The 16,354-nt window shown below is 42.7% G+C and overlaps 1 protein-coding gene across 4 annotated transcripts in view; it reads right to left on the bottom strand.

The window, feature by feature from the left end:
- mark4a (MAP/microtubule affinity-regulating kinase 4a) overlaps nucleotides 1-9,938 on the bottom strand; it is a 40,155-nt gene extending 30,217 nt beyond the window's left edge. For 2 of the 4 annotated variants that reach the window (XM_085174609.1, XM_085174610.1), the window contains exons 1-4: nucleotides 9,277-9,938; nucleotides 6,754-6,951; nucleotides 5,343-5,396; nucleotides 37-85 (exon numbers count right to left, since the gene is read on the bottom strand). In XM_085174609.1, the coding sequence (XP_085030735.1) occupies nucleotides 37-85; nucleotides 5,343-5,396; nucleotides 6,754-6,951; nucleotides 9,277-9,330 (355 nt within the window). In that variant the 5' untranslated portion in view covers nucleotides 9,331-9,938. The other 2 variants (XM_085174611.1, XM_085174612.1) reach the window with 2 other exon arrangements.
- Nucleotides 9,939-16,354: the final 6,416 nt, after the last annotated feature.

Genomic DNA, 16,354 nt, shown 5'->3' with positions numbered 1-16,354 from the left:
TTGTGACAAAGTACAGTAATGTGTACATTAACTTACCTATGTTTGGGTGATTTAAGCCTTTCATTATCCGTACCTCCCGAAAAAGCTGGAAGAAGAAACAAAATTTACATTTCATGATAAATAAAACCTCAGTGGAATTAGGTGCTCAGGAGAACTGGTTTCAACTGTGGAACCAGTCTCTATACAGTGGTGGAGAGGGCATTTCTGCATTCACTTTGTAGAGATCCATGTCAGTTAAACTAGAGTTTTATGATCCCAGAGAACCATGAAAATGTCAAGCAATTATAAGTAGGCTGAGCTTCTCATTTGAAGCATGTTGCTGTTAATTCCCACGTGTGACACTGAATACTAAAATAGTTGAAATGTCAGTAGAAACTGAGCATAGTTAAACACTTCATGTGAACTATTTTCTCCATTTCATTTAATTCACTTTTAAATTAAAAGAACAAATCTGTCATTTTCTAATTGCACAATTTAGAACTTTTTAAAGATAAATTCCAGTTAGGGGCTCACATTTGTCCATTGCATGTTGCTCTTTGTATATACATATACATCCATTCATTCATTTGCTTCCGCTTATCCTTTTCGGGGTTGCGGGGGGCGCTGGAGCCTATCCCAGCTGTCATAGGGCGAGAGGCGGGGTACACCCTGGACAGGTTGCCAGTATGTCGCAGGGCCAACACGCAGAGACAGACAATCATTCACGCTCACATTCACTCGCACATTCACACCTAGTGGCAATTTGGATTATCCAATTAACCTATCCCCACAAGCTGCATGTCTTTGGACGGTGGGAGGAAGCCGGAGTACCCGGAGGGAACCCACGCAAGCACGGGGAGAACATGCAAACTCCACACAGAAAGACCCCGGCCTGATGGTGGAATTGAACTCAGGACCTTCTTGCTGTGCAGCAACAGTGCTAACCACCGTGGAGCCCCATATACATATCATGCTCATTTCCAGCCATACACTTTATTCTTGGACATCTCTAAAGTAGCTCGTCATGATTCACATTAACAATTTTTTTTTTAATCTAATACTGTATGTTATGAAGGTGTGGCTCTCCCTAAAGTGTGCAATATTAGCTGCATACACCTTAATGACCCCTACCTAAAACCACGATTTCGTTTCACATGCAGATTTAGTAGGGCTGGGCGATATGACCCAAAATTCATATCTCGATATTTTTTAGCTGGGTGGCGATATAAGATATATATCTCGATATTTTTTTAAAGCCATAAGTTAAGAACAAAAAGAGAGTTCTTAGTCACACTGTGTCCCAGATGTCACACAGGCATTTTTATTTACAGACAGCATAGATTTACATGAAGAAATTACTCAAAAATAAATTATCAGCATTTATTAAATAATAATGCTCCATAAATAAAAGAAAACAATGTTGTTTTTGTGCATAACAAAAAGCTCATATTTGTGCAGTCAAAATGTAAACTAACAGACGCTGAGCATAATAACAAAGACAGATTTCACAACTGCTCTGTTCCCAACTTCTACTGCGTGACTGACAGCCTTGAGTTTGAAATCCTCTTTATAACCATGTCTCTTAACAGGTGCCATTTATGGCCCTTATACACACACAATACGGTAATATTACGTTGAAGCACGGTACGTATCACTCCGCGAGGCTCCAGACTACGGTAGCCGTAATGCTCCGACAATCTATCAAGCGCTGCATCTCCGTAGCTTACCAAAGTCGTACTAAAACATTTTTTGACAGATTGCTGAGCGCCGTGTACCACATAAAATCGGTTCGCGGTCAGTAAGCACAACCAGAATTCATACATATGGCGCGCTGTCAACTTTTGAGAAAATGAAGGGATTTTAGGCGGTGCAGCCCCTGTGGGCTGTCGTTAGCATGGTTAGCTCGTTAGCGCGGTTAGCTTAGGCCGTGCAGCCCCTGTGGGCTGCATGGTTAGCTCGTTAGCGCGGTTAGCTCGCTAACACGTCGACGCCGTCCAGCCCCACAACTCGCTAACGGAGATTTGCCGTGTCCATCTTGTAGCTACCTGCAGGTGAAGCTATGGGGGAGGAGGGGGAGTTGTGTTCAGTGAAGGAGAGGCGAGGCCTAGTAACGTTGCGTAGAGACAAAAGTGGACGAAAGAGAGGCAAACTTGTGGCTCCACAAGTATAATTATAACGTAACATAGACTATATCGATATAAAGGACATTGTCACATCTTATATCTCGTATGAAAATATATCGATATTTTTTAAAAACTCGATATATCGCCCAGCCCTAAGATTTAGTAAGTCTGTCGAAGGGCAGCATCCAGTGCTTGCGAGCACTTGCCTTGACAATTCGCCAGTTTAAAGGTTCCAGAAAATTTAAAGTAACATCATTTCTCGTTCTTTATCAACAAGTCGAGCTGTTATAAGAGAGCAGGAGAGCCCGAGACAAACCTTTCTCAACAAACGGGGAGCAACTGAAGCAACTACAAATGAGATAGCAAGATACTGTTGAACTGTTGACCGACATATTACCTGGTAGTGAATACATTGATGGGTTATCTAGGTAACCACAAACAGGTTAGCTTTAGCTTTAAAGCAACAGGCAATGAGTGTGAGCGTTAGAAATGTGTTTACTAAGATCTCAGCATCTATGCAACCAGAAACCCTTTATAAAACAGAGGTGCTGCCCAGCTGGTCACTGGCATGAAAAAATTGGAAATTACAGCCCTTTTGTACAATACGTGTACAGTCTGTGATGTAAATAACGATGTGCCCTATAATGCCCACAATGCTTTTATAACAAAGAATTTATAACATATCTTGTAATGCATCTTTTCTGACGTGAACAGAGTACACATATAGTCATTCGTCTTTATAGTACAGTAACGTGCAACTCATTTTACCACAAAAAACCAAAGAGGAGCAGACAAATGTATAGTAATCCACATAATAAAATGATTTTCATTTTAAGAGCAAGCAAAGCCCACACAGCAGTGTGATGAATGGAGCCAAATTCAGACCAACATCTACTCTGACCCCTCCTCCTGTCTGTGATGCTGTGAGGCACATATTTGTACACTTCAGTCAGGGGCTTTAAAATGTATGCCAGCTCTCCCAGTTCCATGAACATACAGTAACAGTACCACTGTCATAACAAAAGGCAGTTGGTGGCAACTCTCTTCCATGATGTCAACTACAATAAAAAAGGAAGAAGAAGAAAACGATGGTGCGATAAGCAATTCTATTCTTTTTTTCCTCACTCCCCTTTCCCACATCTCCCTCCATCCCCTCCTCCTCCTCCTCCTCCATTCAATTCCTTCAGCAGTGCCCCAATATCACTGTTGCCATAGCAACCTAGGTATTAAGACCAAGCTCCTTCCCAGCTTCTCCAGCTGTGCTAGAGGGAATCTTGGGATGCGTAGCGCTTAAGTGTCTTATCATCCAGGCCATCCCATTAATTCCTTGCTCATCACAACGAGGCTGAGAAGAGTCCGATCCATCAAAACAATAAACAATAAACAGCAGGTCTATGTCAGGATGCATGTGAACAGTGGTTATAAGCTCCCTGGCCGTAGCTAAGACAGAGCAGAAACGCACTGAAATAGAAATTTCTGCTTGGATGTGATGTGTCTTTAACACACACTTCATTTCAGACAGGACTGTCGTATAAAGAGAAGACAATTACTTCCATCTGCAGCAATTTATATTTGGCGGCAAGGCTCTGTTCTGTGGCCTCTCCACCAAGTCTATGCACATGTGTGGAAGGCAGGGAGAGCAATAAGACCCCATAGCATTGTAAAGTAGACGATGGATGGCACTGATGAAGTCAGAAATAGCCGGAACAAGAGGAACTGGAATGGTGGTGAGCTGCAGAGTGGCACGCACCTGTAGCAAGTGCGGACAGGTTGAAGCAGCTCAAGTATCACACTCTAAACGAGATTGACCAGCTACATATATACAAAGGTGTCAACGATGTGGGATGTCACTGTTAGCTTTCGTATTCTGCCTGAATTAACATGCTTAAGTTCGGACTTTGTTATCTTTCAACTAATCTCTACAAAACCATCCACATTGTGTTAATATTGCCTCTTTTGTGTGTTTAAATCTAAGGACTTTCACTAGCCCACAGGTATGTGAAAAACTATAACCAGTGGCCAGGTGTTGAGTTTTCTCCCTCTCTCATCTCCCACAAGAGCCAATCCAAAAAAAAGGTGCACCCAGGAAGATGGCATGACATGGAAGTTAGGATTACAGCTCCTGAACCGGCTGCCATGAAATAAGCACCAGAAATATGATTTTAAGAATGAGGATTGCAGGAAGTCAGTGATCAAAATCTTCCAGGACCTTTTTGCAATGGTGTTGCCCTCCACATTAATGTAAACAAAGGGTCCTCTCCTATAGAACTAGTGTCTCGTTGACTGCATCAAGCCAGACATGCAGATGTCTTCAGTCAAATGAAATCACACACATACTACACACAAATAAAACTGGATTATTTCGTCCCTGATTTGATTTTGTCTGGTCTGTTCACTTCTTGTGCACAGGCAGAGGAGCTTGTGCATGTTGTGATGTTGAGACTTTGGCCCTTATGTGGATATTATAGGATGCAGCACATGTCACATGCATTTCCTGAGCTTCTATATGCCTTTTATTTTTCTACATCACACAGCTACACGAGGCGCACGTTTTGAGACACTACAGCTTTTAATTAATAAAATAATGAAATCTTCAATCCATGTCTCCAGCTCCAAGTGTCTATAAACCCAGATTCTGCTCCATCTATACCAGACATCCATGTATAATGAGCCATACAAGTATCTACAGTTCAGACTCACATCTCAACATTCTGCCCAGCAGGAACCAGACTGTGCCATGCACCCGACAGACACCAAAGACAGCTGATTTTGTAGCAATCCACCTCTGAACTGCTACAAAATCTTCTGTTTTCTTTGTTATGCATAGAAACAAGCTTTTCATGGCAATTTAAGAAGGTATAGGTTGCGTGACTGTGGTTTATGAAATAACTCAGTCCCTCTCAGGCCGGTGATTAGCCCGGAGAGAGACAAGAGTTGATCTCTGGAGCAGAGGTCTCCTCTCACTCCCATCCAGTCCCTAGCACCTGTCAAACAGCATCACATCCCATGAGCCCTCTCTCTATCAGATGCTGTCTCATTGCTGTCCCTTGTGAGAGGGTGGAAGCAGCTGAGGACAAACCTGACCAGCCTCTAAACCCCCAACAGAATCCACCTCACTTGAATGCTTTGTTTCTGCTTATGAAGACAAATAACATCAAACCAGTGTGCGTTTCTATTTCGTACCTGAGCACATAACACATATATTCCCTCGTCTCATTAGTATCAAAAGGAAAAACTCACCTTTTGTAGGCTGGTTGGGTTCAACTGAGTTTTGTCAATGATTTTTATTGCAACCTGGAAGAGACATCAAGGAATTTTTGATGAGTGAAGAAAAGATAGCACCGCTCATATATGAGGCTGTGAAGCCTTTCCTACTGATATAACTGACTCATATCTAAGAATTCTTTTCTCAGCACTCAGAAATGCAGAAAAATCTCATTTTGAGAGGCATATTTAAATCGTCTTCTACAGCAAGTAAACATGGACTGAGGCCACTGGGAACATTTACTTCCACAAGCTGTTGTCACGCGAATTTAATCCCTACTGACCAGAACTGGTGCTGCTAAACCAGGCGCTGCTAAATAGATGATGAAAGTTCTTTCTGAGCTTTGTTAAATACATAATTAATCATAAAGTGTCATAAAGAAAACATGTACTACAAATTATCAAAACATGTATTAAAAGTTATTAATCTCTGTCTCTCTTCCACAGCATGTCTTTATCCTGTCTTCCTTCTCTCACCCCGACCGCTCACAGCAGATGGCCCCGCCCCTCCCTGAGCCTGGTTCTGTTGGAGGTTTCTTCCTGTTAAAAGGGAGTTTTTCCTTCCCACTGTCGCCAAAGTGCTGCTCATAGGGGGTCATATGATTGTTGGGTTTTTCTCTGCATGTATTATTGTAGGGTCTACCTTGAGGCGACTGTTGTTGCTGTATAAATAAAATGGAACTGAATTGAAAAACTTGTTAACTCTTATCTTATTAGACGTAATGCAATTATTTAGTCGTGTGTTTAGATTAGGTTGTTTTTACCCACAGTTTGAAATAATTTCACTTCATAGTTTCCCAGTTTCCCTTAAAAGGACCCAGTATGTGTTTCCTTATTTCCTGTCATACATGTAGTATTGCAGCGGTGCATGCTCATGTTAAACATGGCTATAGTTTAATATAATGAGTCCACTGTATCCACAACTAACGCCTTGTGAGCACATTAGCCCCTCCTCCTCTCTGTTTGTGAGTGGCAGCCGATGAGAAGAAAGGAGGCTTAAACTGAAGGACTTCGCTGAGGTACATGCAGTATATAAGGACTATTTTGAACTTTGAGTCATCCAAAGAAATTCTACTTGAGTCCAAGAATAAAATATGGAGCTTGAAGCTCAGCTTTAAAGATACAGAAGATAAGTCAATCTATTTATGTTAAAATAGCTGGCTCAAAGAAACGTACACAAATACATTTTAGAGAAGGACTAATTAGGAGGCAAGGAAAATGTACTTTTTAGAAAATCTAATTAAAAGGAGGGCTCTCATGAAGACATACTGGATTCTTAAGATAATATTAAGGACACCAGCACATCGGCCAAGTGTTACCTTTCATTTTTCACAGTTATATCCATCACTCACTCCCACCTTTGATGTCTGTTTCTCTTGTAACTCACCTCCCTGCCCGTCAAAATGTGGCGGGCCAGCTTGACCTTGGCAAAGTTTCCTTTGCCGATGGTCTTGAGCAGGCGGTAGTTGCCTATGTGCGGCTGTTCGTCGGAGCAAGAGGCAATCGAGTTCCTGCACCGGGCACCCAGAGAGCGGCTGGACTGGCTGGTGGCCTTATCTGAGCGGCTGGCCCCCAGTGACACATGCTGGAGGAAAATGAAGGGGAAGAGGTTAGGTCAGTGTGCCAACAGCAATATCACACAGAGCAGCAGCAGCAGGCTGGAACAGGACTTTAAGGATGATCTACAACCTCAAACGACTGATGGGCCTCCAGAAGTAAAATAGCATGCATTAGTTAGTGCCTGCAGCCTCTTCAAGCTACTCATAAACTCTGTCTCCAAACAATAAGACACCTCTCTCTTTTAGTAGCTAAAGCGTTTGTCACATTGATCGCTGCACAGTGTAACACATACTGTGTAAGTGACAAAAAACACATTGATGACAACACTTACAATAAGCAACCCAGCTTTGTATATTTGTACTGCTCATAATGACAAGTTGGTGCCATATCCCATAATCATTCCAACAGATGTTTGACCCGTAATGACAAAGAGCAACAACCTGGAGCTGATCTGCATGTGACTACATGTCCCTCGTTCCTGGACTAACAGCTGCATTCCAACACAACATACTGTTTCCATTTTGGGCTCAGCATCATCTTCTTCAGAGGTCTGCTGCTTCACTGCTGATAGATGTCTTCATCCATTTTGACAGGGGACACAGGTAACGCTGTTGCTAGAATATGTGGTGGCCCTGAAGCTTTCACAACCCTGTGAACAGTTGATCCTGGACCCCAACACTTTAGAGCATTGCTGTGCAGTTCTGATAGTCTCAGGCTTGAGTCACGGATAATTTTCAAGGGGAAAACGACAACATGCAATCACACAAGCAAAGCCTGATGCAGCACGGCATGAAACAGCTACTTGTCATGTGACAAACAAAGGGAAGATATTAAAGAGGGAAACGTAAGAATAGGTGGTAGTGAGTGGGGCAATAAAGAGGTATCACCTTTCACCGGTTGGAAGAGGAAGAAGTAAAAAAACAACAACACAAAAACAAAAAAATAGGGAGCAGATGCCGACACAGTGGTCCCTGGCCGGCCCTGGGCCCTGAGGCATCACACTTCCATTCCCCCCCAGCATGTCATCTTGCTCTTAGTTTCACACGCAAACACAACCACTCACAGCCTTAACCCCCACCTTCCGCTATTCCTTCTCTTGCTTCCAGTCATGTTCCTAAGCCCCACCTTGGTGCCAGTCGAGATCCAAACTCCACAATCAAACGTCTCCAACCAATACCACGGGCAGCATACACATGCATGCAAGCGAGTGCATTAATCCCCCTGCGCTGTTCGTTGCACATCAAGCCAAGCCTCACCTGTGACTGCCAATATGGCAAGACACCGTTTCATCCACTCCATCCACTCATCTGTCATCATGGTATAATCGAGATGCAACAGTAACAGCTCCAGATCACTTCTAATAGAGGAATCTCCATTCACAATCAATCACACACCTCGTAAAGTCACACACTCCTGCACATTCACTTCCACACACACACATCTATTGGCTTGCCCATCCTTCTGTGCTGAAAGCTCTGCTAACAAACAGATGGGGTTGGGGTGGGGGGAGGGGGTGCAAAAGTGTTGAGGGCAATGAAATGACATAATGCAACATAAATCAGTCATGCGCCCATTTAGATATTAGATGGATAGATCCCACATATGCAGAACCTGTTCGGTGTCAGCTTGCTTCTTTTCTGCAGGCCGTTTCTGTTTTCCACAGCACACAATGTATGGCGCTGTCTGACACCCACTGGCTCTGGGGTTGATCGCTTTGTAGGCTGCGCAGCAATGGACTGCACATCATTTTACGCAGTAATCCCCTGGCTTCAGCCGAACAGTCCAGATATTCTCTCTACGTTTATTTTGGCCTCTTGTGCTGCTCTCGTCCCACCCATCCAATTTCTAGGGAACACACACACACACACACACACACACACACACACACATACACACATACACACATACACACACAACAGCAGCAGCAGCAGCAGCAAGGAGTATAATGTGACATCACTATCTCTCCAAGCCTTATAATAAGAGGTGACGGCTGGTTTTCAGGCTTTCTGCGCATATCCGCTGAGCGTTATCGTATGCGGATGGACTCATTCCGGGCTGTTTGCCTGCTATCAGCTCTTTCCCTGCACAGACACCCAAGGTTAGCCTTTTTTTTTCAAAGAGCCTGCTCTGTTTAAATATCCGTCCAATATCAGGACAGCAGAGCCTCAAACGGGAAAAACATCACCATCTACGACCCCCCTCCCCTCAACCATCCGCACAATGAATAAAACCACAGACTGCCCAAAGCCACACATATGCAGATATCTTTTTTTCTTCTTTTTTTTAAGGGATGCGCGATCTATCGTCTGCAGGCACACAAACACAGGCTGCAGACTGGAACTGCACTTACATGGTCTCCACTACTCCTGTCGTTTCCAGACGGTAATGCAGATCGAGAAGACATGTTGTTTTCTTTCTCCTTTTTTTTTTCCCTGAGTAAGAATCACGGTGTGCGCGCGCGGGTGAGATTTACAGGCTCCACAGACGGAATAACATCCGCAGATATGACCCACCGTCCCAAATCAATCTGCCTCTTCTCCAACCGGCCGAGCCACGGTCGAGAGGAGACCTCTGCCTATCATGGCAGCAATGGGTATGTGGAAGGGGGGTGTCCTCAAACAAGCTGCATGTTCCACCATGCACTGTCAAGAAAGGGAAAAAAATGAGCGGTGCAGCAGATGCCGTGTAACGCAAATCCCGAGCACTGAAGAAGTGCTAAAATGCGGTGATGTTTGGACGGAACCCAGCGTCTCTGTGGCGACTCTCCACCCCCTGCCTCATCCTCATTTCGCCATACAAAACAAACACAGCTCCCTCTGGATGTGTGTCATCTCCCTCTGTCATAATACCGACCGACAGAGCCTGTCCTTAACCCCACAACGCCAATGCAAGCCGCAGCACGAAAACGCGGCTTTACGGTGCAGCGGAGGGAAAAGGCCGAAATGTTCGGAAATCGGTATTCCCGGTCGGTGAGATGCGCACCACCGTAAAGTCAGGGAGAAGACACAGGGACGAGACTTCCGGTCGGTTTGGGGGACTGACAATATGAAAGTTATGTTTGATGTTCGAGTCTATTATATCTATTATCTGATCTATCAGGTGATCACTTTCAGCCTTTGTGTATGAGGGTAAGAACCAGGGCCCCTCCCTCCGGGGGCTTTAATCTGAATGCACACTAAACCTATATTGTGGTCAGTTGTTACGCTCCATTAAATACCTTTGTGTTGTGTCTTTATGTAAAGGAACACACAAAACAGCATCAACATAAGGAACATATGCTGTGATGCAGTAATGCTCTCATATTGTGTATCGTTTCCAAACAATTATCTCCTCCTAATGTTAATGATGATGAGATTAAAATAACTATGATGATGATAAAAGAGGCTACTGGGGTCAGGCGGAGGCCGATGATTCCCTAAAACATATGGTTACATATTTGTATTTTTCTTTTTGCTTTCTTCTGGCACCCGGATGTTGTTTTTACTCAGAGTTTCAATGAGTTTGACCTTTTTTATTTTCACGTGTGTATCTTAATTGGTCTCCATAAAGAGCATTAATGTAGCTACAAATTAACCAGTAATAAAGCGGGCCGTAGAAGTATCACCCTCTCGTTGTGCTAACTGGGGCCAAGTCAGACCGGTGTTGTGCCAAAAAGTGATTGTCTGCCAAAAACTGATTTCCGGTATTTGCCAAAAACTGATTGCTCGTATTTAAATTGCTATAAGTAACTTGTTGGGCTATAATATGTGAAACATATGTCAAATGCATCCCTCATGGATGACATAAAGTCATATTGAGCTACAAACAACATTAGTGTAACAAGGTAGAAGCCGCAATCAGTCTTTGGCAGTGAGTTTTATATAACCTTTATTTATGCCGTTAAAAAAAAGTCTAATTAACATTAAAAATGTCTTTTGTAAGAAGTAGTTGGACAGCAGAAATGGCTCAAATATTACAATAGTTCTGTAAAAATATTTAAAGTGGGGATAAAGGACCGGATTGGTTATAATGTAAGTACAATAACACAGAGTTGTAAAGATACTTGAAAAAACAGATAATTTTTAAATTCCATATATAGCCCCTTTGTAAACGCTGTTCACCGAAGTCTATTTACCAACATAGATATTACACAAAATATACACGCAAACATTGGAAATCAGTTTTTGGCAGGCAATCACACCGGAGCGCTCCACACATCGACCAACTTCACCATTTTATTTTGGAAACTCAATTTCCTAACTTCCTGCCTGAGCTGTCTAACCGTATTGCGTTTGATGCGACTTAGATGCGCCACATCAAAGATGCTGACAGGTCCAGCACAACACAACCCACTACCGGTTATACCAGCGTAGTTTTGTGCGTAAATGAGCATAAACTATCCAAAGATGGCCGAAGTGCAAGGCTTCTCCATCCAAAACAGTGATTCATAAAGCGGTTCTCTGCCTTTATAAGACCTGGTGTCTGGCTGGGGCCTGCACAGGGAGAGAGATAGTGTTTGCTGTGGGAGCTGAGGCTCTTCTCTCTGTTAGAGGGAATGCCATAAAAGGCAGAGGCATCACAGAGTTAAAACGTGAATCCCTTTGTGTATAATGTAATGAAATCTCCTGAAACTTAACATAATGGGTGGAAAACTGTTTTGAAATTGTAACCGGGCAAATGTTGTCCCCCCCCAATAAACCTCTACACAACACTCCTAAAATTACACATTCTAAACATTTTAGGGATCCAGAAATAAAAGTGCCGAGCTACTTCATGTCCACTCATCAGCTCTGAAATAATGATATTCCCTCTAGGCTACTGGCTTCATATAAGCACATGTGTGTATATGTGAGTGTCTGCACACACACACACACATATACATGCTTTGCATTCTGTCTGATGGCCAGCAGGAGGTGACATTTAAGGTTGCAGAACATGTCTGACTATATAGAAGTCTGTGATTAAATGGCCCTCAGCTCCCTTCATCGATCACCTCAGTCAAAGCTTTTCCGACTAGTTTTTTGGTCTCAGTTGCTGGTTTCAGTTCTTACTGAATACAGTATGATGTTTATTTTGTAAATTATTGCCTCCATTAATTTCCAGAAGGATGATAAAGAAGAATACATTTTGCCTGCTGTGTGAACAGAGTGCCTCAGTTTAACACTTGCTCACGACACGCTGTTTCAAAAAATATGGAATATAACGACGATGCTCCACTCAAGGCTTTAAAAAAAGAAGCTCACAAAGCTAGGGGTGGCTGTAGCTCAGGAGGTAGAGCAGGTCACCTACTGATCGGAAGGTTGGAGGTTCGATCCCAGGCTCCTCCAGTCTGCATGCCAAGTATCCTTGGGCAAGATACTAACCCCAAGTTGCTCTCCGATGCGTCCATCGGAGTATGAATGTAGTTAGATAGCACTAAGTATAGATAAAGTGCTTGTGAGAATGGGTGTGACTGGGTGAATGTGGCATGTTGTATAGAGCGCTTTGAGTACTCCGGGAGAGTAGAAAAGCGCTATATAAGAATCAGTCCATTTACCATTTACCAAAGCAACTTAGGATCATGTTGGGTTTGCTCATGTTTAATGTCTATTCTATGGTCCACACTGGGTTTGTGGTGGAACACACCAACACACAGTCATAACACTACGACCTGTGCAGAGGTACTGTGACTGATGCCTTATCTGTCTGTCGGATCTTGCACTTAGTAAAAGATGCACATGTGCATTTCTACAGCTCCCTAGAACTAAGAATTAAGAAGCTATGACTAGTTAGCCGTATTGTCTCTTTTGCTGTGCTTTAATGGCATTCTGTTATTTGCTTAGGTAGAGATGCCTTTACTGCACTCACCAAAGAACTCTATAATAAGTAACTTTTGCATCCGTTGTCATTCAAACTATCTCCTTATCGTTACTCAAATTCCAGCTTTATTTAAGTCTGTGAGGCAAAATCAGGTTTTCTGAAACACAAGGCTTTTCCCTCTATTTCCTCCACCTCAAATGCTTCATTACAAATCTGTCAAGTTGTTTTCTGTGTGGCTCATGCCTGATGGCTTATCTTATGTTTCTAAGAATGAAGGCCCCTGTTAAAGGTGCCATCCAGACTTTAATTAAATTGTCCTTGCCCTACTTTTGTTAAGCATATAGCCATTCCTGAGAAACCAATTTATGTCGTTTCCACTGACCCTCCTACAACTACACTGCGATCTCCCTAATAGTAGGCTACTTTCACAAGATGACTTCTTACACACTCTCCCCAGACTTCCAACAGAGACAGTAATCTGTCATCCATCATGTTTTCATAGCCCTCCTGTCTGCTGTCTTCTAGGAGGACTGTCCTCCAGTTCATATTTCCATCACAGCGCTCAGGTTTGTAAAATGTAAATGAGTACAAAATATACATTTTCTCAGTGATAATATGTGAAGTTGCTACAACAAAACCAAATTCCAGCATCACCAGCAGTCCTTGCTGGTTCATAAGTAAATAGCTCAATAGCCTGACAATTGCTAAGAATTTAGGGATTTCATCTTCTGCTGTACATGATATCATTAACATTCTGAAAAGTAGACTGAAAGCCAGTAATGAATCTATCTTTGGGTCTTCACGCAGCATTGCATTAGGTTTAAACTTTAGGGGAAAATGTCAGTGTTGAACAAGCGCTGCTGGTTTCTCCAGGTGTAAATTCATTTAAGATGGAGCGATGCAAAGGAGAAAAATGTACTAGATAATCAGTTTTTTCTATCTGTGCAGTAGGGCTGGGCGATATATCGAGTTTTTAAAAAATATCGATATATTTTCATACGAGATATAAGATGTGACAATGTCCTTTATATCGATATAGTCTATGTTACGTTATAATTATACTTGTGGAGCCACAAGTTTGCCTCTCTTTCGTCCACTTTTGTCTCTACGCAACGTTACTAGGCCTCGCCTCTCCTTCACTGAACACAACTCCCCCTCCTCCCCCATAGCTTCACCTGCAGGTAGCTACAAGATGGACACGGCAAATCTCCGTTAGCGAGTTGTGGGGCTGGACGGCGTCGACGTGTTAGCGAGCTAACCGCGCTAACGAGCTAACCATGCAGCCCACAGGGGCTGCACGGCCTAAGCTAACCGCGCTAACGAGCTAACCATGCTAACGACAGCCCACAGGGGCTGCACCGCCTAAAATCCCTTCATTTTCTCAAAAGTTGACAGCGCGCCTTATGTATGAATTCTGGTTGTGCTTACTGACCGCGAACCGATTTTAGGTGGTACACGGCGCTCAGCAATCTGTCAAAAAATGTTTTAGTACGACTTTGGTAAGCTACGGAGATGCAGCGCTTGATAGATTGTCGGAGCATTACGGCTACCGTAGTCTGGAGCCTCGCGGAGTGATACGTACCGTGCTTCAACGTAATATTACCGTATTGTGTGTGTATAAGGGCCATAAATGGCACCTGTTAAGAGACATGGTTATAAAGAGGATTTCAAACTCAAGGCTGTCAGTCACGCAGTAGAAGTTGGGAACAGAGCAGTTGTGAAATCTGTCTTTGTTATTATGCTCAGCGTCTGTTAGTTTACATTTTGACTGCACAATTATGAGCTTTTTGTTATGCACAAAAACAACATTGTTTTCTTTTATTTATGGAGCATTATTATTTAATAAATGCTGATAATTTATTTTTGAGTAATTTCTTCATGTAAATCTATGCTGTCTGTAAATAAAAATGCCTGTGTGACATCTGGGACACAGTGTGACTAAGAACTCTCTTTTTGTTCTTAACTTATGGCTTTAAAAAAATATCGAGATATATATCTTATATCGCCACCCAGCTAAAAAATATCGAGATATGAATTTTGGGTCATATCGCCCAGCCCTACTGTGCAGTCATATCGTTATAAAATATCAGACTGAAGCACTTAAACGAGCTTTGAAAATTTTGCCTGTGAATCTGCCACAATTTTGTAGGACTGTCATCTACAGTTTCCCTCTACTTTCTTTGCACTTGGATCACAGCGTTAGGAGCTCATTGTTAAAATAAAAGGTAAATGTTACCGTCGACTACACTGATTTAAGAATGTGAACACCTAACCGCCTTGCTAGGACCTGTATGAGACTGTAATGGGACACAAGACTGCTTGGAACTCAGTGCTAATGTCAGCATGCTAACAGTGAAAATGCTGACATGCTGATCAGTCTAATGTCTAATGTTTGTGTGTTGTGCCATCTAAGATTAGTATGTTAGCATACTAACATTGGCCCATGTGCACATGTAGATGCTACACTGGTCACTGGAATTATGTCAACGCAGCCACCATGTTGTTACAGAGCCTTGTAATGCATGCTAATCTAGAGAGGCAGAAATGTGTAATTAGAATTATTATAACTCACTCACTGAATTTTCAAACAAATTTCAATCAATCAATCAATCAATCAAAGCTTTATTCGCCACATGCAGGTTGCCCTGCAGTGAAATGGGACCCACCCCCGACCTTACACACACAACACAGACATTACATGGGGATACAAGTCGGAGATCGGTAGCGTTACAGAAAAACACTGAAATATACACTACAGTGGGAAAGTTCAAGAGGAAAAACATAGACCTCTACTCATGCTGTGCTTCCATGGTAGGACAGCATGAGAACAGGAAACAAAAAAACTCCTCTGCACAAACAGCACATAAATGTCCACAGCACAACATTATAGAGCACGTGACCAGCAACAGGATTGGGTGGGGGGTGAGGAGTAATCCGAAGCGAACACAGCAGCCGCCCTGCACAACGCTACCATTCCAGCGCAGCACACAGCCGCTGGCGCTAAAGGGGTATCCACATGAAGTGATGGTGCATTGTTTTTCTTCTTAAATATTAAAAAATTCTTATATTATGTTGATAGTAATCATAATGGTTCTTTAGTGTAATGTTTAAAATTAACATTACAGTTTTTCCCAATTTATAACTGAGCAACAGCCAGTATTAATCCATCATTTAAATGGCTTTATGGTCCAGTCCTGTCAAAGTTTAGCTTAAACGAGAGCGCCAGACAAATCATTTAGTCTTCTTTCCTCAGTGGCTCTTTCAATCTGTGTCTTTTTGGGAACCTGCACACAAAATAAATCCAGTCTGTGCTGCGCTGCATGTTTTGCTTGAAACAATCTACAGGGTGGGGCATTTATATGGATACACTGTAATAACATGGGAATGGTTGGTGATATTAAAGTCCTATTTGTGGCACATTAGTATATGTGAGGGGGCAAACTCCTCAAGATGGGTGGTGACCATGGTGGCCATCTAGAAGTCGGCCATCTTGGATACAACTTTTGTTTTTTTCAATAGGAAGAGGGCCATGTGACACATCAAACTTATTGGTAATGTCACAAGAAAAACAATGGTGTGCTTGGTTTCAACGTAAGTTTCAACGTAAGTTTCTGACCACTTATAAAATGTGTTCAGTGTGCTGCCCTTTG

The sequence above is a fragment of the Neolamprologus multifasciatus genome, chromosome 10 (assembly GCF_963576455.1).
Source record: "Neolamprologus multifasciatus chromosome 10, fNeoMul1.2, whole genome shotgun sequence".
Lineage (NCBI taxonomy): Eukaryota > Metazoa > Chordata > Actinopteri > Cichliformes > Cichlidae > Neolamprologus > Neolamprologus multifasciatus.
Note: the sequence above shows the minus strand (reverse complement) of the source record. Positions and strands in the feature narration are given on the sequence as shown.